This window comes from Alosa sapidissima, chromosome 12 (genome assembly GCF_018492685.1).
Source record: "Alosa sapidissima isolate fAloSap1 chromosome 12, fAloSap1.pri, whole genome shotgun sequence".
Taxonomy (NCBI): Eukaryota; Metazoa; Chordata; class Actinopteri; order Clupeiformes; family Clupeidae; genus Alosa; species Alosa sapidissima.
Genome location: NC_055968.1, coordinates 8,734,308 through 8,761,402, shown reverse-complemented (window position 1 = coordinate 8,761,402; position 27,095 = coordinate 8,734,308). Strand labels below are relative to the sequence as shown.

The window sequence follows — 27,095 nt, the reverse complement described above, 5'->3', positions numbered from 1 at the left end:
ATAAATTGTGCTGCTAAGGCAGCATAGGGCCCTTCACCAAGAAGTATGGCCATTTTTTCATCATTTTCAAAATCTTGAAAGTGTGGGATAACTATTTGGAATTTGGGGGAAAATGTCTGTCTTACATTTTTGTATTTTTCTCTCTCTCTTTGTCTGTCTGTCTCTGCATCTCTCTCCCTTTGTGTCTTTCTCTCCTCTGATATTGTTGACAGCCAGACGTAATGATTAAAAAAAGTTTGCAGGAAGTCAAAAAGTGAAAGGTGTTTTTGTAGTCTGCTTGTTTGTGTCTATGTTTGTGTGTGAAAGAGAGGGTGTTTATGCATACATGCGTTTGTGTGTGCGTACTGTATGTGCGTGCATGTGTGTGGTGGCGTGTGTGCGTGCGTGTATGCGTGTGTGCATGCGTGTGTGTGTGTGTGTGTGTGTGTGTGTGCGTGCATGCGTGAGCGTGCATGTGTTTGTATGTACTGATGGGGATCTCATCTCTTCATTGCAACACTATCTAGAAATACATGCCCCCTTCTACCAGCGGCGCCTTGTTTATTTGGGCTAATTATTTCCCTTCCTTACTCTGTACGCCTCTGCCGCTGCTATCCGTGTGTATGTGCAAGGCCTTTCTAGAGGTAAATTTAGGCCATCCTGCATGTGGAAAAACAGCTTCATGCTGCCACTCAGCAGGACGTACCTTTGATTGGCAAAAGGACTGGCAGGCTTGCATGTGCAGCCTTCCAAACACAACATCCAGTGGCGTGCAAGCGTGCTCTCATTTCAACAGGCAATCAAACTACTGAAAAGACACACAGAAACGTACCTAACACCAACCAAAACATGGTTAATGCTGCTCAAAGGCTTGCTTGCATGCTAAACTCATGCCCTTTGGAGATATAGTTGGCAATGTCATGCTGTGAAACCTTTTTCGCTGGGTGGCCTGACCAGACCACAAAAGGGCAAACTGTGTCGTGTTGGAACAAGTGTGTTTATATGTCGTTCAGATGACCATATATCATAAAAAGTGTTTTAAAGATCAAGCCAAGTGGTGAATCTCTTTAAGCTGAAAACTCCTAGGTGGAATCTCACCTCACTTATTACTAAAATACGTCAAAAAGATACTTTGTACAACCACACTGAAATGAAATGGCTTTAAGGTGATCCAGAAAATGTTAAATGGCCTATTTTGATCTCAAAGGAGTTATTGAATCTTTTCAGATTGATCTCTCGAGTATCAAGTTCTACCAGAGATTTCCCAGGTCCCAGTAACTCAGTCCAGGTGTTTTGTGACTGTCCACTCCTGATACCTGGACCATAACAGATGTGTATCATTACAGGCTGTTGCTTTTGGATTGGCCGGTGTTCTCTCAAGCCCTTGTATGATCCCAGTAGAAATGGGAGGTGAACTAATGGGCTGTAGTTCTTCCCCAGCGCAGCGTGAGAAGGCGGTGCCTGGATGCAGCGTTGCCTCGTGCCTCTTGTTTTCATTTGAACCTCTGAATCCTGTTTTTTTTTTTTTTTACGCACAGAGCCATCTGTGTAAACAGTTAAAGAATACCTCATATAAGCATGTCAGCTAGTGATATAGAGAGTGAGAAATAGAAAGAGACAGATATGGAGAGAGAGAGTGAGTGAGAGAGAGAGAGAGGGAGGCCATGGAGAGACGATACAGAAGTGGGAAATGGGGCATCCATGAGAGGAGAAAGACAACAAGGGAGAGATGAAACTGAGGGGTGGCAGGGGAGCAATCAGAGAATGGAGGTTCCACTTGAACTGGGCTAAGAGAGAGTGTGTGAGGCAAGGAAGAGTTGCACAGTGAAGGAAGGCTGCATTCTTCCTGCTCATGGGTATGTGTGTGTGTGTGTGTGTGTGTGTGTGTGTGTGTGTGAGAGAGAGAGACAGAGAGATTGTGTGTGTGTGTGTGTGTGTGTGTGTGTGTGTGTGTGTGTGTGTGTGCCAGAGTGGGCCAGAGCTTTTGGTGCATGGACTCAGGCCTCTTTTGGTCATTTGTGGACTGGGTCCAGGGTACAGCGTGTTCTTGGCCAGCATGGACAACTAAGCTACAATATCCAAAATCCCAAGCAAACCTCTAAGGCAAAACCCTCTTCAGTTCTCCTTCTCTCACTCCTTCTCCCTCTCTGTCTGGCTCTATATCACTTTCAGTGTCTCTCCCTTCTTCCCCCCTTTTTTATCTCTTGGTCTTTTTATCTGTCTCCGTGCGTGCCTCCCGACTGCTTCCTTGTTTTCTGTCTCCCTCTCTCCTTCCAAGTCCACATCCGCATCGCGGAGATCACCACGGAGATCACCACGGAGACTTCTCTCCATATTGTGCTCATCTGTTGCTCTTCTCTGTGTCCATCACCTACGAGGCTCAGCAGGCTGGACAAACATTTCCCCGTCCCGTAAATCTGCCCTCCTGCCCTGAGCATTTCCATTGAGGGACTTGAGGTGACGATAACTTTTCTCTATGTTGTATTGGTTATGATAACAGATTAAACGGTTTATGATAACAGATTAAACGGTTTATTTGACTTTCCTTATGTAACTGCTGCACCATGTCTTTACAGTGTATTCTGACTGTCAGATGTGGTCAGTTCAAGAGAAGCATCTAGAGACCCTTTGGTTTAATCTATATGCAGTTGATGCAATTATTCCTAACCTTGGCCTATTTAAGAGAAGGAAGCTGTCAACCATTGCACTCTGAGACTGTTGAAATGCCACATTGATGGATTTGTGAAAGGTTTATTTTCCCCCTTGGTGGTCAGGGTTTTAGAATCCACCTACAGTATTTGTCTTCACTTAACTGTTTCTCTGTAACCATGGGAACCCTGTTCGTTTTCCCTTTCATCTGTCTGAAAGGGATGTATAGCACTGCACCACTTCCCCCTCTGTAGTAACAAGCCTGGCAACCACCAATTTGTTTTTCTTTTCTTTTTTCCACTCGTTCAACAATTCTTTGAAAGCAAGTGCAACTGTTATGTTTCTTAAGCGATAACGACACATTTGAAATGGTGTTAAAAGGTACAAACAAGGGCAGCATTGACTGTGCAAATATGAATATCAATCGTCACACACCGTTTCTGACCTAGGAAGAGCCCATAAATACTTCTGTTTTAGCCGGATTAACGTCACTGGGTTTAGCTTGGACTTGCGATCAAAAAACGTCTGGTGCCAACATCCCCAGCTCTGTAAAAAGGGGAAAGTGGCTCCGACCAGCTATGTACCGTTCCTGTGTTGCCTTAGGGCAGAGCAGAGGTATGCAGCGGAGGGTGTGAGTTTGAGCTCAAACACAACAAGCGCAGATATTGCTAGACTGCATGTTGTCATGATGTCGTTGTGGATCAGTAGAGTTTTGTGTTTTGAAACATTTCCCCCATGTTTGTGCTAATAGGATTTATCAGAGTGCTTCACAACAGCCATACAAGGAGGCAGAGATGAAAAACAAAGTGTGTGTGTGTGAGAGAGAGAAAGAGAGAGAGGGACAGAGAGAGCAAGAGAGAGACAGAGAGAAAAGAGAGAGAGACAGAGAGAGAGAGAGAAGAGAGAGGGAGAAGAGAGATGGAGGGGGAGAGGGAGAGAGTCCTCTGGAACGCGATACCTCCAGTTCATAATCTCTGGCCATTCTGTTGTTGCTTTGTTGGGCTGTTTTTCCCCGGTGCTGATGTAGGTAATGAAAAGTCAGAACACTATGTGTGGTTCCATCATTTTTACTCGCTTCGCTCCAAAACAGGCTTGGGAGCAGCAGGAAGTTTACCCTGATATTAAAAGACTCTCACTCACTAACTCACCGGCAGCTTGGCAATAAATGCATCATCTGTTTCAGTTGGTTTTCTGCACACTGGTCGAAATGACTCCCACAGAGACTCCTGGACTAACAGATGGAATTACAATACAATAGAAAATGAGATTGAGAGAGAGAGAGAAGGAGCTAGAGCGAGAGAAGTGGGGTGCAATCATGATTAAAATAGATTGCTCAGCTACTGGTTGAATGTATTTCTTTGTTTTCTTTGTCTAATATTGAAGTGGTATTATCTAAAAAGTGTTAACAGAAATGAAATTCAGAGGAGCCTATTGAGTTTATGAATGGAGGAGATTTGAGCATAAATCCGGCGTCATTCATTTCCAAGACTCACACAAGTCAAGTCAGTACAATACAAATATACTCATGTTCCTCGATGGTCCTCATTTGAACTCTCAGGGGTAGGATGCCTGTCTTTGTGTGTCCCCATGGCCCATGCTCCACTCTCGGGTATCAATCACACACACACACACACACACACACACACACACACACACACACACACACACATACACATACACATACACATACATACCCAGATAGCAAGAGGCTGGCGGACCGCTGTCGGTGCATTGGGGGTATAGCTGGCGGTCCGCCGACATTTTGCTCATCGTTTCTCTGGTGGTCCGCTGGCGGGATGCAGACCAATATTGCTCAATATTTTGCCACTATTGGTCTAAAATCTGGTGGCACGCCACCGGCGGCATATCACCAGCGGTCCGCTATCTGCCAATCTGATTTTGCTATCTGGGCACACACACACACACACACACACACACACACACAAACACATGCACACAAAAATGATTTATTATTTTTAATTAATCATTTTTAACACCTTTCCGACATTTCCCTTTTCATCTCGCGTACCCCCTAGTGGAAGCTCCTTGGGAATCCTTGATTTAGAGGGACATGCCAATATTTTGGGAAATTAGCTAATTCACTATCTCCCCCAAAGTTATTATACTGCTATACTAGTCACAACATGTAAATAGGAAAATGGTGGAGTTCTTTTGTGACTTTTGGGAGCTATAGGCTAGTTGGTTCTGACCACCTCAATGAGCTATGCTAAGCTAGGCTAACAGTGGGTGCTTCAGACTGAGTTACTGCACGCACAGAAATGAGATGGTATGTATCATCTTATCTAACACTGGTGGAGACTTAGCCTGGAAACCAGACTCTCTGACTTCGCAGAGAGCCTGGCCTAGATCCATAGGCGTTCGTTTATTTCCGGGTGGGAGGGCACAGTTTGAGGTTTAAAATCATTGGAGTTCCTTTGAACCGCTTTGAACCAATCACTAACAACCGGCGTTTCGTCATACAGAGAAGTTTCTCTGCAGCACGCCCATAACAAGCACGGGTGCATCTTATCAGCAAACAATCACACGTTTCATCTGCGTAACTCTCGCCAAAATGCATCATATAGTGTTTTGTGAATGTACCCAAGTCAAACTTTCATAATGCATAAGTACGTCCAAAGCGCCACTTTTAAGCTTGTATGCGTTGTCGTTTTCGGGTGAAATGACCTTTTGAATGGGATTCCTATAGGGCTACTACTTTTTTGATACAATCACGTCAAAATCGCTATTTTTCAAATACTATGAAGGCTCGACACAACATGAAACTTTGATCGAAGTATCATCAGTGTCTCTACACATGAACTCGAGCATTGAGAACATTGTTGGTGTACAGAGTTTACTAAAAGAGAGGTTTTGAACAACTCACTTGTTTTTTCTGCTCGCTGCCATCTTGCTATCTTGCAAGGAGTGAGTTGTCCAAAATCTTTCTTTTTAGTAAACTATGTGTACACGAATAATGTTCTTAATGCTCGAGTTCATATGTAGAGACACTGATGATGCTTCGATCAAAGTTTCAAGTTATGTCGAGCCTTCTTAGTGTTTGAAAAATAGTGATTTTGACGTGACCATGTAGCCTACTAAACTAGAGTTTGACTCGAGTACATTTGTAGCCTATTTCAAGTGACAAAATCTATTACTAAAGTTTAGCTGACGATATAACATCCTACTCCACTTCATTCGTGACACTCCTGTTAATAGGCTAAACTATTATTCACATTTGCTCAAAGATTTCATAAATATAAGCCCTTTTCGCTCCCTACGTTGATGTATTCCAAGCGATCTGCTTCAGGGGCGGGGACGTAGCTAAACACCATGCCTGAGTACGTAATCGCTCTCAGGGACGCCCTCTGTTCGCTGGTTGGTCGGCTGCCCAACTGCCGAAGTAAACGAGCGTGAATCAACCTAGGCAACCGTGCAGCCGTGGCCTACTGGTTAGCACTTCGGACCTGTAACCGGAGGGTTGCCGGTTCGAACCCCGACCAGTAGGCACGGCTGAGCAAGCACCTAACCCCTCACTGCTCCCTGAGCGCCGCTGTTGATGCAGGCAGCTCACTGCGCCGGGATTAGTGTGTGCTTCACCTCACTGTGTGCTGTGTCTGTTTCACTAATTCATGGATTGGGATAAATGCAGAGATCAAATTTCCCTTACGGGATCAAAAGAGTATATATACTATACTATACTATACTATTCCAGACGGAGTACTGTAGGGAAAAGAAATCGACCGGAAGTACGTAGACAGGCCAAGGCCAGGCTAGGGGAGACTGTGAATAAGTTAATTCCCCAAAATGTTGGCATGTTCCTTTAAGGAGACATTATGTGCCATTACAGCAAGCACTAAGGTTTCATATAGATTTTGACAGAACAATGCAATGCCTATTTATCTAAATGCAGAGTTGGTTCTACTATCTGATGTTACTCGAATGTTCAGGGGTTCACACAAGTGTTGACAAGGTGGGGGATTCTCATGAATGAGATGTTGAACATCGATCCTAACTTAACGTAGCTTGTTTGGCTCATGGAAATATTTCCACAGTCATGCCACATTACACAAGCTCTTTGAATATGTCTGTAAATGATTATCAGAAGCAAAGGCCCAAAAGTTTTGAGTTTCATGCGTTTAGTCCCATTTGTTTTAAGGCACCCAGAAGATATAAAGATATAACGCAAATGGAGTCAGTCTGTCTGTCTTAGTTTGTGCGGTAAGCTTGATGCAAACCCTGTCAGACAAGGTTTTCCTTTAGAGTCTTAGACATGATCCATGCCACAATTGTAGATTATAGCCCTCGCTGTTGAGTGGCACTGTGAACAAGCCTGCACCACAGATGTTAAATCAGGATGTGTGTGTGTGTGTGTGTGTGTGTGTGTGTGTGTGCTTACACGTGTGTGTGTGTCTATGGGGACAAGTTCATCTTGTTTATTTAAATAACAATTCTATTTCCTTATTAGCTGCATACTTGAGGTTGGAGATATTAAGGCATATCAAGTTTCTCACATACTGGAACTTCAAGATACAGTACATAGCCTTAGGATTTTCTTATTCAGTTCTGCACTGGACTTGAATTACGAAATTCGGCACAGATACACAATTATGATTTTGGCCTATTGATTATATTGTGGTTAATTGAAAGCTCTGTCAGTCGTTTTGGATAAGCATCAGCTAGATGACTAAATGTAAATGTAAATTCTTGAATTATTCTTCTGATAACACTACATAAACTTGCATACGGTATACTATTTGGTATGACGGGCCAAATTGTATTGTTTTTTACTATAGTTTTAATAGGCTAAATGTTTGGGATATTAAAAAGCTTTTTTTGCAGTGCTTTCATACTTCTTTGAAAAAAGTATTTTAAGTATTTTCTAAATACGAAAATACAGTATTTTATTTTGATACATAATATGGTTACTGTATTTTGTAGTTTATTTTGATACATTAAAAATTAGGGTATTAGGTATTTTATTTTGAAATACATTCTGATGTATTTTTGCCCATCTCTGCCTGTTCCCAGCATTAGAACAACACTTTGCGATGGTTAGTTTGTCACCTGTGACGATATATGCTAGGCCTAAGTGACTGACCTATCTGGGTGCGTTTGGAGATGCCTGATGAAATCAGACGTTGTTGAATAGGCATCATTTATCCTGGTGCCACACACCTTGCATGTAGCTGTTTGCTTATTTCCTCTGTGCAGTTTTTGTAACCGAAAGTAAAGATAAAAGCACAACTCCGGGAGGACTTCTTGTCGCCATGGTCAATGCATTTATATCTGTGAATGTGCGCACATAGCGCATGCGTTACATTGCACATTATGGCAAAGGGGCCATGCTGGTCGTTATACGTTTCACAAAGTATATGTAGCAGTAAAATAAAATAGAAATACATGAATAAATTTAGATTAAAAAAGCAATAATTGCATGAAATACAGCTTGTTCAGGAGTCTCGAAGCTCGAGTCCGAGTCAAGTCTGAAGTCTTTTGAGTGGAGTCGCAAGTCAAGTCTGAAGTCACTGTTTTTGCGACCTAAGTCCAAGTCCCCATCTTTTTTACATTTCTATCCCTTCATTCTCTTTAATTCAAGTTCACAGCACGAAGCTGACATGAAGAGCATTTATGCTTTATCAAGAATCAAAAAGATGCGTGGCACCGCTCTAGATGTGTCATTAAATGAATTGTGCTATTTCGCGAGGTATAGAGATCTTTCGGTGCACTTTAAGTGCACTTAACTGTTCTTCATATCCTAGTTGTCTCTGATAAATTGAAAATAATGAGCGTAGGCTTATGTCCATCCAGTCAGTTGCAGCCAGCCACAGTCATCTTCAACCAGTAACAGGAGATAGGTTCTGCTATTTGCTCAGTTGTTTGCGAATATGTATCAAAACATAACACCACTTAATTTCAGGTTAAAATGCATTGTAATGCGCGTTACTGAAGTTTGTACCGAGTAAAATATAACCCAATAGTTTTTTGTAATGCCTTACATTACTGTGTTACAGCAAAAAGCAATATATTACAGTAATTACATTACTTTTGTAACTCGTTACTTCCAACACTGCTTAAGGGTCATACTGGCACATGTGGAACCGCCCACAGCACAAAGTGTCAATCATGTAATAGCCGCTTTAAGTATTTTGAGGACATCATACAGCCTTTTGAAGTTCCTTTCATCTTCTACCTGGAGTTATCAAAGTCAGCATGCTTGATCTGTAGCACACCACACAAAGAGGTCAGAGAGGATGGTGTGTGTGTGGTTTACGCGCTCGTGTGTGTCTGTGTGTGTGTGTGCACGAGGGGTGTCATTCCTCATCGCCGGCGGTAACCTGATGGGTTGGAGTGGAATCTGACAGGCATGTCAAGCCAATATCCTCGGCGTCTGTATCTCTTACTTCCCTGGCCGCACGGCTCCGAGCCTCACCACACTTCCAAACACATCAGGTCTACGAGGGCGAGCACAAAACACCAGATCTCCCTGCTCCGCTCCGCTCCTCTCCTCTCCTCTCCTCTCCACTCTGCCCATCCACCGCACCGGCCTGCCAGCCTCAGACGCACGCCCTGAGCACAGAGAAATGGAAAGATGAGAGAGAGAGAGAGAGAGAGAGAGAATAGAGAAACTGAGAGAGGACTCAAATATCACATCTGATTTCCCCCTACAACAAACATGCAATTTAAAGGTCCCTCCATCCCAACCCCCCCCCACCAAAAAAACAATGCCTGTGAGTCCTATCTTTAAAAAAGTAGGTCGTGGGGGCTATTTTTAGAGCCCATTGCACATTCTTCTTCCTTTTTTCTTTCACAAAATGGAAGACAAGATTCCATGTGAGGCCACAACGTCCGACTGCAAACGGCAAAAAACCGACAAAGAGGAGAGATATTCAATTTGCCAGCGAATTGGGCAAACTATTAATCCAGTTTCCAACTCTAATGCCTCCCTGCTGTGATGGGAAGCCCAGGCAGCTCGGGGAGGGGGGAGGATGCCTGTTCCCCTGCACCCCTACACCCCTGCTCCCTGCTGGATCGCCTTTGATGAACGGCCAACGTGTAAGAATGTGTAAGGCCTCGCTGTTTCGTCAGATTCTGGTTTAAGTCTCCTCCACCCCTCACCGTCCAGCCCAGCTCATCCCTCTACCTACATCTTGAGGTGGGCTTTGTATCATCATGTTGGGGAGGGGGGGCATTTGTATTATCATGTTGGGGGGCATTTCCCACTGGTTTATTAGTAGTTGCATTTTGGGATTGTGGAGCAATGTTCTGCTTGTATGCATGGCTAGTATTGTTTTGTCAGCCCTGAATGCTCCATAGTCTAGGTGCAACATTGAAACTCAAGTCCCTCTATAGCATGGTCCACATGTGTGTGTGTGTTTTGGTTTGGTTTGTAAGTAGGAAAGCCATGAAGATAAAGGTGAGGTGAACAGTAGATGCAGACTAGAGATCCCTTCAGTGTCCTCTTGTTTGCATAGGAGCCTGCAGTGCAATGTGAGCTTGCTGTTTTAGGGCCATGCACCGTGCGTCCTTACAGTGCGTTCTGGGAGCTCCTCCTCCTCCTCCTCCTCCTCTTCCTCATCTTCCTCCTCCTCCTCCTCCAGAGCGCCAGCGTGCTGTAAATCACACGCGGCCTAACAAACAGGAAAGAGCAGAGAGACAGAGAGAGAGAGGGAAAGAGAGAGAGAGACTGGGGCTCGGCAGAGCAGAAAGAGAAAGAGCAGTCGGGCGTAAAATGCTCAGTAATCCTATAGGCATTGCGTGGCAAACATGCCGAGCTCTCCTCTCCAGCAAGCCACGTCCTCGCATAACTCTGGAGGTGGTACAGTGTTGTTTACAGGAATTCTTAGATGGCTGGAGAATGAGAGAGAGAGAGAGAAAGAGAGAGAGATGGGAGCAAAAAGAGGGAAAATGAGGGAAAGAGAGATGGAGAGAGGAAGAGAGAGACACAGACAGAGCGGGAGAGAGGGAATGAGAGAAAGCAAGGGGAAAAGAGAGAGAGAGAGAAATAAAATAGCTGGCTAATCCAGCATACTGTAGCTGGGGAATGTAGGTTAGGGTCACACAAGGAAAGAATGTTGTTTTGCAACACACACATTTCTCTAGTGATGCTGAACAAATGACATCTCTAGTCATCTGATCTGGCCTCAGGCCCAGTGTGTATAAACAGAAGTCTGGAAATGGCCCAGAAGGCCATGTGATTTGTAGCCTATACTGCAACCTAATGCGTTGTGTTCATGATTTTAGATTGGTGCAGGTGCAAAGCTTGTTTGTTTGTTGCAAGTATGTTTGTTTGCTACCCATGGAAGCCCTCAAATAAACAGACACAGACCAACAAACACACACACACACACACATAGACACACAGACACAGAACCGCCCCCCCCCCCCCCCCACACACACACACACACACGCACGCACACACATAGACACACATACACAGAACCCCCCCCCCCCCCCCCCCCCACACACACACACACACAGACACAGACTCATACACACACAAACACACACACACATACTACCCCGACAAGTGTGCTAAACACCAGAGTCAGTGAACAGGTGTGTGAGACCATCTGGTATAAGAAGAGAGAGAGAGACTGACAGACAGAGAGAAAGAGACAGAGAGAGAGACTTTAGAGAAAATGAACATCTCCATGTGAGCTAACTGCACTTGAGACAAGGGGGATAAAACTCACAAACAGCCCTTAAAATACCTCAAATACAAAAAGTTCACAAATAGGGATTTCTTTGCCGTAATATTAACCGCAACTTAAGAAGAATGCCTGCATGACCTGTCAGCGCTTTGTTGTCTTTGTGTGGGAACGAGAATCAGTGAGAAGCGAGAAAAGGTTGTCAGGCAGCCCTGTGGAAAGGCGAGGGCGAACACAATGATGACAGACAGTGTAGGCAGCCGCCTCGATCCCTCAAGAGATTCTAGAGAACGGGAAAAACTCGCTTGAGGATGGTGTATATGGGGCAAGCAATGATAGAGAGAGAGAGGGAGGGAGAGGGAGAGAAAAGGAGGAAGAGAGAGAGGTTAAAGCAAAGAAAATGAATCTTGAATTGCAGACCTTAAGACGGATTAAAAGGGAGATCTCTATAGTTTCCCCACTGTGGATAAAAGGGCAAACTGAGGTCAGATGACTACTGAGACTGACCTGACAGCTTGCTTCACCAAAGGTTACGCCAGAGCTCGCCAGGAGCAGGCCAAATCTGCCCAGTCCGCCCGTCACCTGGAGTAGCCGTGCTCTAGAGATCAGACTGATTTGGGTTGGCACCCGGGCATTAGGCAGGGCACAGGAGGTGCAAAACAGAGTGCCCTGTGGGATCGACTGTGCCACATTTTTCAGCTGTACTTTTTTCCCCTCCCTCTCTCCCTCCCTCTCTCTTTTCCCCTCAGCACCTTCTCTTAAGTTAGCCACTCCTTGTGGATTCAAGGTCACGCGATATCAGCCTGTTGGAAAGGAAATATGCATGTATAATTGAGGAATGGTGTAGGGCCTATGACGTGAATTTCCAATAACAGAGAGCAAGAGCCCCTTGCTCCAAAAAATCGGAGGGGATTAGCCTGGCCAGGAACTGATCTATTGAGGTCAATGAGAGTCAACTGTGTGTTCATCAGGAGGCTTTTAAAACATGTGAAAACAAGCGCCTGCTTCACACAACCCTGCGTGCCACGTGCTTGGAGGAAGCTTAGCGTGAGGGTACACTGCCACCCTCTGGTCAGTGTGGGCATAGCAGCGCACATACACACAGCAGGACTCCTTCGGCTTCATGTCTCGGCTGGAGCTGGGCTGGCAGCTAGAACATTGTTTTCCTGATGTTAGTTGTTATGTTTTGACTAAAGGGCTCTCGATGTTGGCTAATGCGGGTCATTATTGTTTGTGTGTGTGTGTGTGTGTGTGTGTGTTTGTATCTCTCTCTTTGCTTCTGCTGATGCTGAAGGATTGTTTTTTTCATGTGTCATTGGCTGTATAGTCAAAGCTCATGTTTTCAATCTTTGTTCTTGCTTTCCATAGAGCAGCGCAGAAACAGAGAGAGCGGGAAAGTATGCCAGGGTTTTTCATTCTTTAATCTTTTGATCTAAATGGTAACAGACTGTTCTTTTAATATCAGCTTGATGTCTTCTCTTGAGATTTGGTCCTAATAGTCAGAGTTTTCATGGGAAAAAAAAGAAAAGAAAAAATTCCTTTTATATCAAACGACGGGCTTCTTCGCGCTCCTCTCTCGATTTCTTCTCCTTGAGAGCCTGCACTCTGGGCTTGAGATGCGCTGGCTGCCTCGACGCATCGCAAACATTTCCACGTCACCGCCTAGCCGATGTCAAGCAACTCCGCCGAGCGTTCCTTAATCCCCTTTCCGGACAGATGCATCACAGGATGCATGGGCCAGACGCGCTGTCAAGTGCAACACTTGTCATCAAAACATAGCGTAAACATTCGCTGGCCACGTAAGAGCCGTGTGCAGGCCGGGCGCGCGCACGGGTCGATGGCCGGGCAGAGGGCGGAGAGCCACCGGAGGCCAAGGCTGTCATGCCCGCTGACAGATGGGGCCCTCGCTCCGCGTGCCGCCGTGCCTGCGTGGACATGTCAAGCAGATGACCAGACGTCTGAGGTGGCAACACTCCAGATGAGCCCCCTCGCCACGAACCCCGACCACCCCCCCACCTCGGAGAGAACGAGAGTGAGGGAGAGAGGACGTAAAAAAAAAGCAGGTGACACAACACTCATCACCAGAGATCACAAAGGACGCTGGGATACTGGTCAGGTCAGATACAGTCTGGCGATATCAGAGTTGATCCCTGACGACATGCTGGTCAACAACTGACACAGAGCTGGCCGATAACAGGGCCGACCCAGAGAAAAGACAGATATGACAATATTCTCATTCAATTCCAGTCCATCTATTTATAGAACAACTTCAGCAGTTCATATTAACATGGTTTTAATGGGACACCAGGCAACGCTTTCGTGTTAATTACTCATCTTCGTAAGTCGGTATATGGTTAAATGACTCATTACAGGGCGAATAATCTCGCCCGCCCCTACTGCCTGTAGGAAGAATATCCCGCTTGCAAGTTCAGTGTATCGTACCCGCCGATCAGTTTACATCCTGCATCCACAGCACAGAGGCAGGCTAACGAAATGCTAGCGATTGTTGCAAACGTGGCAGAGCCGGCGAAGAAGCAGCAAAAACACCTTGACAGAAGATGCAAAGAAAAGGAAAAGAGCTTCAGACCGAGCGAGGGGGAGTTTCGTAGAGAAAAAGCATCAGGCTTGCCTGGTGTCCCTTTAAGGGTAACTAGATTTACTGAGTCAAAGGCCTAGAGCCCTTGAATCAAACACAAAGGTGCCAGTGACCTGGAAATAGTCAATTTAAAGACGAGGAGGTATCCTGAGTGGAACCCAAGCCAGGTGAGACCCATGATCTACCCGAGGCCAGTCATCATGTGTGGCTGTTTCAACCCAGTGGGATCCTGTGTCTTCTCCCCGCTCAGAAATCTTATCTGATCAGATCAGCCGAAAAAAACACATTTTGACTTTCTTCACTTATGACTTATTGGCTGCTTCGGCTTCTGTCGTCTCCAATGAGTTCATGTTAGAGAGGCCTCTTGGGGATGAAACTGGAGCTGATGTTTTTGGCCGGAGTAACACCTCCGTCTCCTCTGGCTCTTGACGTCCCTCTCCTCACCGCTGGCCACTCCCCCCCCTAGAACATAGCCCAGACGAGGGAGAGAGATGGACCAAATCATGCACTGGGAGTCACTAGTGCTCTTACCCTCGCCTGCGGATCTGGAGAATGTTCCATCACGTCTCCAGGTGCCTTGCGTGTGCCTCCTCCTAAGCAGCAAAACAATGGGAGCCAAAAACATGATGTGTGTGTGCGTGTGTGTGTGTGTGTGTGTGTGTGTGTGTGTGTGTGTGTATATGTGTGTGTGTGTGTTTGTCTGGAGGTGTATCAGTGTATAAGTGACTATAGAGTACATGTGCTTGTGTGGATGAGTATGTTGAGGGTCCGTGTTGCAATGCTGTGGCACCATCTTCAGGCCCCAACCCCCGGGGTTGGGGGTCCTCCCCCAGAATTTTTTTAATTTGTTTGATGTGATTTCCTGTATTCTGGTGCATTTTGGGGATGGCCAATACTAAATTCAATCAGATTCATAGCCTACATCCTGATTTGTTGATATTGAGGCAATGATTCCATGCAAAGGCTTGGGCTTCAGGGCCCCCTGACCCCTTGGGCCCCTGGGCCTAGGCCCGGTTGGCCCGTGCAGTAATCCATCCCTGAGCGAGGCCTACAGTACGAGAGCGCAGTTAGGGTGTTGCACACACAGAAACTGTAATGTTTTTGATGGGGAATCAGGGAGTTTTCACAGATCAGTGGTCCTGTGCGGAGTTAATGAAGCCTTGTGGCCTCGGCCCAAGCACTCTGGCCAGAGCATTACTCATAGACCACAAGGGGGGGGGGGGGGAGGGAGTTGGGTGTGTGGGGGGGGTCATCTGCCAGGGTCGCTACGCCTCACTGGGCCTTTGTACACACAGACATGTACACACACACACAGATACAGACACTCACTCTTACACACATGCACACACACATACAGAATGAGATGTAGACAGACACACACACACACACACACACACTCAAATGCAGCAAAGATACACACGCATACACACACACACACACACGCATACACACACACACACGCACACACACACACACACACACACTGTAGCAGTTCAGCCTCCAGGGGCACACAGGGATGTGAAACATCTGCTGATGAAGCATGCTGTCTGAAGGGAGTTCAATTAAGCTTCGCAGGGATTCAGCTAAACAAATATTAGCTGCCTGCAATGAAATTCAATTACCCTTGTCTTTTCTCACTAAAAGGGACAAACACTTTATTCTGAATTACTGTAAGTAAGCAAGTTAGTAGCCTACCTTTCTTTAGTCGACATAGTGCTTAAGTGCTTATACACAGATTTAGTTCCAGTTCAATTAAAAAGGAACTCTAGGTACACTACTTTAATTTGCATCAAAATAAAATCGTCACTAAAACTAGTCCAGAAAGGAAATAGACTCATCAGATAAATAATACCTCTAACAAAATGGCTACATTTATTGTTTGGCTTTCTTTTTTTTACTTTCTCATGCCCATGCACAGACAGTAGATGCCTGAAATGATTTAGAAAAAAATGACTTGAAAAAAAAAAATGACCACAGATGGGTTCTCATGGTCCAGTGAATGTATCAGTGATGAGGACTGTCAAATCACAGCAGGCCTCTGCTCAAATCCAATAAGGTTTATGAACCCACAACCTGGGCTCACACAGTTAAACACACAGGACAGAACGCTTTTCTGAGGTCCACTCGCTTGTTTAGCAGTCTTGTGTCCCTGGCCTAGATACGGCAGTACATAACAGTACTTTTAGCCCTTGATTCTCTGAATAATCTGAAGCATCATAAAGCAAGGAGTCAATTCAGTTCATTGATGTGCATTATTCATGTGCAGTGTCAGATCATGCTAAGTAGACATGAGCCCGTACACATATATAATAGTGCATTGGGCGACCCCACACTAACAGATCCTGGCAGGTTTACATCCAAGCATCTGTGCGGTTAACAGGTTAACATGCAAGCACCAGTGGCGGAAAAAGATACAGACGTTCTCCATTTGCTTGAACTCTCAAAGTCCAGGGAGAGAGAGTGTGTGTGTGTTTGTGTTTGTGTGTGGTGGAGTGCTGTTAAAAACCACAAGTGGATTATTTAGACATCATTTAGAGTAAGAATATGGGTATTATTCAAAATATCAAACTAATCTCAGGAGCGTATCCTTCCCGTTTGCAGATTAATTCGTGATGAAAGCTATACCCCTCTCACACACAAACACACACATACGCACACGCGGACGCACACATCAGGATGGCATTGGTGACGAACTGACAGGAAGCACTGCCTCCGAAAATATAGTGTGAAGACCTGGCGTGCGTGGGAGTGATGTGAAACAAAACAATCTATCCAACCCTGGTATTTCCAACAGAATGCAGTTAATGTTCTTTGAAAGAGGGGGATTTATATATTTATTTTTTTACCTTCATCATCCAACCCGTGAATAGCACTCTCAAAGAATTGCGCGAAAGGATCCGTGGCCTTCTAGCGTGTCACATCAAAGGCGATTAGCTAGAATGGAAAGTGACGGTTAAATGGTAAAGCCTTGATGCTTTGTGGGAGGGGAAGTGTAATTCACCACGCAAAACAATTTACAGCCTCCCACTGATGAAATTGTTAGACAGTGGATTGTACATCGCATGAAATACTGGCTATTTATGTCTAATTGTTACGCACGTAAGCCTAACCGGTGGGCCTTCACGGAGGTCCGTTCAAAAATAACTGCACTATATCCCATAGGCTACACCAAAAAAGCATTTCTGAGCAGATTAGAGTATGAAAAGAGGTGCACAGTCAAGACAATTAAAACACTAAAACAAATATTAAAACACTATCAAAGATCAAGAACATTACAGCAGTAAAAATAAAGTTCAAGGAGGCTTGGATGCTTAACATGCTCTAATTCCGAATCTATGTTTGAAATGTAGGCCTATATAATCCTGTCCAAAGTTCATTGGTCAGAATCAGACTATAACTATCGTTTCTCTCACTTCAATTGACCGTGAAACAGTTTCCGGGTTTGAAACACACAGCACAGAGGAGTTTTGACTGATCTACGAACAGTTGTCATAGGAAAATAGTGCGCCTCTGAACAGGCACGGAAGTAGGCTATACTGTACATGCAACTCCAGGAAACCTGCATACACGCTGTTCTGCGCAAATCGTGTCAAGTAATTTTCCATTTAAACTTGATATTTATCCTGGTGAGTCTTACCCTTTTACCGTATTAATCTAAATAGAATACTGAGTTATTGTGTCATTGAGAATCAGTTTCGTTTACAAGAAAGACGGAAATTATCTTCTACTGTCTGATAATTTCGTTTGTTCTTTACATTGTAGCCTACGCTACAGAATGCTTCAGAATACAATCTTAGAACATGGAATGCCATGAACGTGCAGGGTGCCAGTACATTCACAGGCCATTTTGCGCAAGTGCGTTTGTTTTTGTGGTCAATGAAGATGCTCTTCAGTAGAATGCAATGGGATAGCTCAAAGCACACCTATCCACAAGGCAATGTGGAAAAACCTCTCACATGCTTTAACTGCTTCCTTTATGTATTTATTATTTTAATCAGATACTGAATTGATTACTGTTAGACTTAGTCTTTTTTTACATTAATCTTTTTGGTCTTAGTCTTTTTTTTTTCTAAACACAAGTATGTTGTCATGATGATTGATATAGTTTGCTCACTGGTTGCAACTGTTTTATGATGGTAAGAAAACCCTTTGCAGGCCACTATGTCCGATGGAGCTGAAGAGACATTCAATGCTGTGGAGCTGGATGGGGGGCAAGCCAAGTCCTCTAATGTGGATATGAAGGCCCAACATACGGTTGAAGCCAGTAAGCCTCTACCACAGGCAGAGGAGAGGACTGCACCCTCCATACCCTCTGCGCCTGACGTGCCCAAATCACAAGAGAAAGCCAACCGATGGGTAAACGCTGTGGACCAGTTCAAAGTGAAGAGGTTTTTCGTTTTAAGGGTATTGCCTTTTGTTCCTACTCCAAGTAGACTTGGCACTCTGCGCTACCAGATGTGACAAAGCTGACATTTGATGCAATGCTTTTTTTAGAGGGTGCAGTAATGGTTTGATATTTTTTGAACACAGATAAAGAGAGCCCTTCTCCACCCATAGCAAACACCAGCCTCCTGTGAAGTAAATAGACACACACCCATAAACCCCACAGTGGCCAGATCATTTGCTTCTTATTCAGGATTCAGTAGTCACTCCAAAATGGCCAGTGTAGAAGTAGCGGCCAATATTGTTATAGATTCTACAGGGGGAAAGGAGTCTGGAGTGGGCTAATTGTACCAGGAAACCAATGGGGAAGAAAAGAATAAGAATGAGCTAGATTAGTGAAAAATCTTGCCATGCTATAACATGCAGAGGCCTAGTGGATGGCATATGAGCAGGTGGCCAGAACTATTCTCAATGGGTTAAACAAGGATGCTAGACACAGTCATTGGAGTAATAGGGTACAGTATGTATGATCATATGACTCCATGATCAAGCAACATAGCCTTCCAAGTACACAGCCATGTTATGTTATGAGCAGGGTTGGTTCTGTTCCCAGCTGGGCAGCATGCCATCATGCTTCAGATTAAAATAAATCTTTATATAATATCTGACAATAATACTCACATCTCTTTATTCATATTTCATAGCAAGTTTGGGACTTAATAATGTATATGTCTTCACTAATGTTATGTTTATTTTATTCAACTGTATCATCATCGTGTAATGTTTGATTATTTGCTCATTTGAATATTTGCTCACACGGCCTCATATCACATGGTATATCTTTCCAGCCTGGTACTTTAGATCATGCCATTGATGACATCAAAGCCCTGGTCAACCAAGAGGAAGATGGGCCCATCAACAACATTTGGCTCATGGCTGAGTGAGTTTCCCCTAAGCTAGTTAGAGCAGAATGGTCTTGACAGGGTCCACACTGATTGATGTGTAACACTTCCTGGGTGACAAACAAACAGTGGTTGACCTGAGCTCACTTTGTCTCATCACTGATGCTTTAGCTCTGTTGCCATTCTTACTGGGGCATTATCAATCTGCAGTCAGATGCCACACTATACTGTAGGGCCACTCAGGCCAAGTTGTGAATTGCATTACTGTATTGCATGGCTCAGTTAAATAGTCTGCTTAAGTTTGTAGTCTCTCAATTGGAGATTTAATGTGATTAACTGTGCTCTCTGTGTGTGTGTTACTTGTTACGTGTGATACTTTCAAATTCAAACGTTTAACAAAAACTAACCAAGTGAAGGCCAGCTCAAGTCAAGGCCAGCTCAAGTCAACTCATGTCAAAGCCAATTGATGAACACTGCAATAATACAGAGTAGTGTTGACTATGGCCTATAGCATATCGCATTTCCAACTAAAGTGTGTGAGTGTGTGTGTATGTGTGTGTGCGTGTGCGTGTGTGTGTGTGCGTGTGTACTGTATGTGCGTGTGTGCACTTTGCAACATTGTTAACACCATCTGAGGGGAAGAACATCAATAGTGAAGTTCCTTGTCCTATGTGCGCACAGCAGTTTACTGTGCATTTGTGACCACATATGATATGCATCATGCAATCAATAGCCATTTTATAGTAAACATCAACTCCCTGAAGGCTCTGCGATGCATTTCTTCCATACTATCCATATGACTAACCTGATGTGCACTCTGAAGTTGCATGCGTTATGCAGATGTGTCTGTTGAGTGTCATGCTAGGCACGCTTAATTATAATTAATTAATTATATTTCTGTGGAGCAGAAATGGGTATGTCCTAAGTGCATTCATACGGCAGAGCAGCGTCTTGTCATCGGCTTGTGTGTGATGCATTCGTGCGATGGCCAAGCAAATATGTCGCATCAAGGCCAGTCAATTGTTAACGCCATGCTCCTTAATGAACCCGTGTCATACAAGGGCTCCAGTTCAGCCTGCTGTTTGCGAATCACTGCCGCTCAGAGTCCATTATCCTCCTGCCTGTTCTGTGAATAAGTAAATGCACAGAAAATAATTAAAGGGAAATAAACAGAGAACACAATGAGCGCACTGAAGGATGAGGCTTGACATGCGGAGAGCGCTCGCGCCTGTCACCTCCGATCCATCTGGCCCGAGCTTTCAGGAAACGCTGTAAAGGCCTTCTGCCACGTGATGATGAATAATATATATACCATCGCGCTGCTCCACCTCCCTCCCTTCATCGCTCTCTCTCTTTCTCTCTCTCTCGCTCTCTCTCTCTCTCTCTCTCTCTCTCTCTCTCTCTCTCTCTCTCTCTCTCTCTCTCTCTCTCTCTCTCTCTCTCTCTCTAGTGACTTTTACACTTCAGTGTTACAAGCCTGGAGGCACTTTAGGGTATCTCGGTTTGAACATTATGGCATAGATGAACCATTGTTTTCAAATCCTTTTTGGTCAAAAGCAGGGGTGACGTCTGCAAGCGTTGTATCCATGTTTAGCCAAGCAAAAATAACGAAACTTGGACACCTGCTTAATTTCCCTGCTGGACGTTGGTTCTCTGTTCCTGAGCTCACATCTATGTTGGGCTGTAGGTCTGAAAGGGTGGTGGGAGATATACTGAGGAATCTAAAGGAAAGTTTTCCACAAAGCCTTGTAAACTGTGTTGATCGTTGGCTTGAGGGCGGTCCAGTTGATGCCCGGTTTCCTGATTTGTACATCACTCCCAACTGCCCAATACCGGATCCTACAGAGAGACTGCTCTCCTTCAAGGGGATGCAAGATGTGCATTTTGTTACAGCGGACAAGAAACTTCTGTACAATGCTCTTGTTACAATGCTCTTGTGTGCAAATGTTAATGTGCTCAGGGACAGGTGTGATACAAAGTGGAGGACTCACTTTGGGGGTAATCAAAACTTGCTACCCTCATGGAGGGTCCTGTACAAGGGTCCTATCCCTAAAAGATCTGGTGACCTTCAGTGGTGTGTGCTGCACAGTGCCATGGCCACAAAGGTCTTTGTAGCAAAACTGAGGTCTGATGTTTCCCCCATGTGCAGGTTTTGTGATGTCCCTGATATACTTTTCCACTGTTTTTGTGACTGCTCACAATTGGTTTCCTTTTTTCATCTTTTGGAGGCAGTGTTTCAAGGATTAGGTTTTACCTTCTCGAAAGAACTTTTCATTTGCGGGGTCAAGTACTCCAAAGCCAAAAAAGATCTGTGCGGCTGCCTGAACTTTCTAATTGATCAAGCAAAGCTGACCATTTGGAAAGGGAATCGATTGGGGGAGGAGGGGATATCTGTGAACTTAGTGGAAATGTTTAAAGGGTTAGTGGAGTCGAGGGTCAGAGTGGAAAATGCCTTCTTCCACGTTACAAATAACCTTAGTTGGTTTGGACGTAAATGGTGTGTGGGTAAAGGCTTGATCCATTTTTCTGATGATGGAAGACTGATTTTTAAATGGTGAAACAACATTCTGTACCACTGCTTTGCCATGTGTATTAATGGGGATTGAGTAATTGATCCACAGTATGGTTCAATAAAAGGGATTTTAAAAGTCAAAGTCTCTCTCTCTCTCTCTCTCTCTCTCTCTCTCTCTCTCTTGCTGTTATGCACACAAAGGAGTTTCCTCCAGACGCAACGTTGCGAAACGCGGAGCACGGGGCTAAATAGCTCCACAGCTTTGAAATAAAGCTGACTAGATTTGTTGTGACTGGGGTGAAATTTGGCATGCAAGAGGGGTCAGCAGCGGAGTTGATCGCAAGAGAACTGGTGGTCAGATAGCAGAACCAGTGGAACCAGGTAGCAGAGCCAGCAGAACCAGATAGCAGCTGGAAGTCAGATAGTAGAACTAGCAGAACCAAATAGTAGCGGGAGGTCAGATAGCAGAACCAGTGGAACTAAATATCAGTTGGGACTGATCCAGTCCTAATCCAATGGATCACCTGGTGAGGCCCAGTCAGGTTGTACAAGGACCTGATCCAATGGATCACCAGGTTAAACTTATACCTGTATTAGGGTCGGACAGATCATATACTGTAACTACGTAGTCAAATGGAACAACAGGTAAGCTCATACCTGAATTAGTCAGATCAGATGCTATGGTGTCCCGATCCAGTGGTTCTCCTTTAAAGTGTGTTGCTACCACAGTTGTCTTTATACTGTAGGAGAGGACAGTGATGAGAGTGAAAGGAAGTGAGTGGGAGAGACATGGGGTAGGATCAGGAAATGACCGGGGTCAGACTCGAACCAGGGTCCCCGTAGGCACTTGAATGTGACACGGTCGCTCTTTCTAAATTGAACAGCTCTACTGAGAGTGATGAGGATATTGAGTTGACCTTACTTATCCGTTTTTTCAAACCAGCCAAACATGCCATTACTCACTTAGACAAATGGCCGACTTTCTAGCTGGTTTTTGCATATTCCGTACAACCAGGCACAGGTTTCCGTATGCAAACACAGCTGGCATGCTGTAGCCTTCATCATGCCGCTGTGAACAATAGTGGGTTTGTACAGGCTAAATGTCCCTTTTAGGGCACCATACAAGGATTGTCAAATAAGAAATTCAACACTGAATGAGTGGCTGCTTACAGTGGCTGCTGTTATGTGATCGGTTTTTGGGAGCGTCAGTGATCTGGCCGTTGTGTAAACAGTTATACTGGGAAACTTGCATGAAAGACATGCATCTATTCCTGTGTGCAAAAGTGACATTGCATGTGAATTGGGCATTGATGAGAGTGTGATAAGAAGAGGGAAGCAGGAAATACTAGTTTAATACTTTCAACATCTCTTAGGGTGAGGATAAGGTCAAAATATTTTCTCTCTCTCACACACACACACACACTCGCACACACATATTCGCACATAGGCACACAAATACACACGCACACACACGCACACACACACACACACACACACACACACACACACACACACACACACACACACACACACACAACTTTCTGGGTGGAGTGGCTTCTCCTTGTCTTTACACACTAACACACACATGCACTCATACTCGCAAATATCCTATTATCGCTTCTTTATTAGTCAAGTTGAGAAAAACTGGAGACTTAAACATGCTTAACTAGTGTCAATTTAAAGATCTAGCCAGTCTCTATGCTGTTTTCATGGACAGCAAGAACCCGCTTCGCTCATTGTTTTAAGGATACGTTGTTTGTTGCTGCTACCCACGTTATCTCTAGTGGTTCAATAGATTCACTTCCTCATTGCGCACACACATTGAATGAGCGCTCACACCACTACCCCCTAATGCTATGCCTCTTCATTAGATATGAAGAAATATTTCCTATTCTGGAAAATGTTTAGTTTCTTTTTCTTTCGGTCCACGGTTCAATGATTCCATTCGATTGTGCCGCAAATTATCCGCGGACCAGCAATTTCCTCGTCGAGGAGGCCCTAACCCTGCAGATCAAATACAGAGAAAGCATAGCCTAGAAATCTAGACGCACCCTAGTGGCAACAAATTATATTTGCTGCCAGGGCTAGTCTAGCAACTCTCCGTTGGCTTGTGAGCTCGAAAAATTAAACTTCTATCAGGCCAATCAAATCGTGTATAGAGTCGTTAAGCGGGCTTAACATAATGATTGATGGCAGAGTTGTAACGGTTTGGCTTAAATTCCCTGCTACTTATAAGGGTGGGTCAGGCTAGAGAAATCATGCTCTGGGAACAGAACACAGTTTCATGTTCATATAGCCATGGGTCTGTCTACACGAAAAATGACAAGTGTCTTTTCCTCTGGTGGTGGTGCTGATCGGACATCTGAGGCTTCAGGCGTTACCAATTCACTACATTACTACAAATCATCCATCGCGTCTGGCCTCTGAAAAAAGCGTTTAAGGCTAGTCTGCTTGGGCCTGGCCTCATTTGTTCGTTGTTTAACAGACCTTTTAAGCGCGTGCTTCCTATTTGAAATGCAGCATATGCGTGTTGTTTAATAACTTTCAATCGGTAGAGCCTATTCCTTTAAAACATAGCCAGTAGAGCCTGCTCCTTTAAAACATAGCCAAAGGAGGTATTCTTGCTTTAGTATAGGCCTACATTTTAGGATTTTTCTCAAATTCAGATTGTGTTAGGGGGACGGGATTATTAGCCAATTTCAATCGGACAACCGGAGAGATTCATTTTTTTCCCTGCCAATGTCCGGCAATTACCGGACAACAGAAACTCTGACACACCCACACACACACACACACACACACACACACACACACACGCAGACATAAACACAGACACACACACACACACACACACACACACACACACACACACACACACACACACACATACACACACACACACACACACACACACACATACACACACACACACACACACACAGACATAAACACAGACACACACACACACACACACACACACATACACACATACACACACACACACACACAGACACACACACACACACACACACACACTTGCACACACACAGACACAGGGAGAGTGAGAAAAACACACACACAAACACACATACACACACAGAGCCCTTGTACAGTAACGGGGGAAGTTAGTGTGTGTGTGTGTGTGTGTGGTGTCTGGACTAGGGTCGTCTCCACATCAATTAATAGGAGATGTCAGCCCCGGCAGAGGCGCTGGAGGAGGGTCTTTTTAAAGAGGAGGGCAGGAAGGCATGAATTTGCCCCTCTCCTCCCAAACTCCCCACCCCCCTCTCTACATCCCCCCCTCTCTACATCCCCCTCTCTACATCCCTCTCTCTACATCCCCCTCTCTACATCCCCCTCTCTCTACATCCCCCTCTCTACATCCCCCTCTCTACATCCCTCCCGAAAACTGTCGAGTCCAGTGTCACATTATCGCTCCCTGTTTAGTCTCTCTCTCACTCTTCCTCTCTTCATTTCTTTCTTTCTCTCCCTCCCTCTCTCTCCCTCTCTCGCTCTCTGCTTTGCCCCGCAGCTGTTCTTAATGAATGCACCCATCTAAAGCTATGGGCAATTGGGGTTAAAAGGCTCCACAGCTCTGTTTTCCTCTTGCTAAACACAAGCTTAGGGACTCTGTGATCTCTGTGCGATGTGGCTTTTATTTCCGACGGGGTCATTTATATTCAGGCTGGCTCATATGTGCGTAATATATTTTGTGAACTCAACCCCTCTCTCTCTCTCTCTCTCTTTTGTGTGTGTGTGTGTGTGTGTGTGTGTGTGTGTGTGTGTGTGTGTGTGTGTGTGTGTGTGTCTGTTGGCAAAACATTTGGGACCCAGAGATGCCAGCATGCATATTACATGATGTTTGCCCAAGGCGATTCTTGAAATTTGGAAGCTTTTACAGTATGTACATAATTGAGGGCGCTGCACTATACATGCTTTTTGTCTTCCCTCAAAATAACTCCCCACGCCGAGACCACTCCAGACTGTCAAAACACGGCACTCAGCAGTGCACAATCGACTGTACCCTCCTAGGTCCCCCACACTGCCATGCCATGCGTTAGGATTTAGATAGGATTTAGTCTATAGGAAAGGCCTCGTACATTTCTAAGAATGGCGTCTTTTTTTCTGTTTACTTTGTACATGCACAGTTTTACTTTCAACATCATGAACTATTAATGACATTGTTAGATTGCTGTTTTATGACAATTTTCATCGGCGAAAGATCCCCTGTACTCCTTCTAGAAGTACTAAGTGAAGGTCCTATGCTTTGCTTTTGGTGGCCGATTAGTTTATCAAATTATGTTAATTGTATGATTATTCTGAAAATGACACCACATTCCGTATTCAATTTGTCTCACATCACATCTCATGGTTTGTAATTGATTCCAAATGACCAACAAACTAAATGACCTCCGGTGTTCAGGAAACATTACTGCAGTCGCAAACCATTCCCACCACCAAAAATTCTTTCTTTCCCTAATTTCACTTAGAATGGATGGACATTCTAGATTTTCTTTCATTCTTTCTTACTTTCTTTCTCTCTCTCCCTCTTTCCTTCTCTCTCTCTCTCTCTCTCTCTCTCGTCTGTAATCCAGTGACCAGAGAGGGTGGACGGAGGAGAGTGGGAAGAGAGGCTTATAGATGCATGTAGGCCAGTAGCAGTGTGCAGTGTGTTGATGTGTTCTTTCAGTACAGGACCGCAGTGGGGGGGAACCCAGCAGGAGGTCAGTGAGCCTGCGGCGAGGCGGGGTAGCCTCCTATCATATCAACTTATACAAGACATGCTAAATGCTGCTCACTGACCAATCACAATGTCCAGCCAGGCACCCAGAAGGCCCCTTGGCCAATCAGAGAATCCACCAAAGGCACTGAAAATACCCACGAGCCAATTATAGTGTCCAGCGAGGCACAGGGTAATTCTCATGCCCAATCTTAGCACCCACTCAGGAAGTCAGAACGCTGGCCATTGACCAATCACAAAGTGGTGTCCAGATCAATTCAGCTGTCTTCTCCAGAACCATGACTGCTGTTGCAGAGATGAAATAGTGTTTTGTTCAAATCATGAATCCCATCCTAAAGGCTTTGCAAAGCTGCATCCCAAACACACACACACACACACACACACACACACACACACACACACACACACACACACACACACACACACACACACACACAAAAACACACGCTCACAACTGACACACAGACCACCTCCCACACACTGATCTACACACTTTGTTTTATTCAGTGCACACACACACACAAACAGGCGTAGATGCTGACTCTGTGGTTTGCCATCTCCAGGGTGGACCACTGGAACAACGAGAAGGAGCGGCTGGTGGTCCTGACCGAGAACACACTCCTCATCTGCAAGTACGACTTCGTTATGTTCAACTGCGAGCAAGTCCAGAGAGTCCCGCTCCACT

At 44.8% G+C, this 27,095-nt stretch overlaps 1 protein-coding gene across 3 annotated transcripts in view; it reads left to right on the top strand.

The window, feature by feature from the left end:
- Window positions 1-2,228: 2,228 nt before the first annotated feature.
- tprg1 (tumor protein p63 regulated 1) overlaps window positions 2,229-27,095 on the top strand; it is a 44,748-nt gene continuing 19,881 nt past the window's right edge. Inside the window, exons 1-4 of one of the 3 annotated variants that reach the window (XM_042111733.1) lie at window positions 2,229-2,436; window positions 18,028-18,276; window positions 19,104-19,195; window positions 26,974-27,095. The exon at window positions 26,974-27,095 is cut by the window's right edge and continues 55 nt beyond it. In XM_042111733.1, coding sequence (XP_041967667.1) covers window positions 18,034-18,276; window positions 19,104-19,195; window positions 26,974-27,095 — 457 coding nt within the window. In that variant the 5' untranslated portion in view covers window positions 2,229-2,436; window positions 18,028-18,033. Of the gene's footprint in view, window positions 2,437-17,355; window positions 17,499-18,013; window positions 18,277-19,103; window positions 19,196-26,973 lie in introns of those variants that run through there. The other 2 variants (XM_042111731.1, XM_042111732.1) reach the window with 2 other exon arrangements.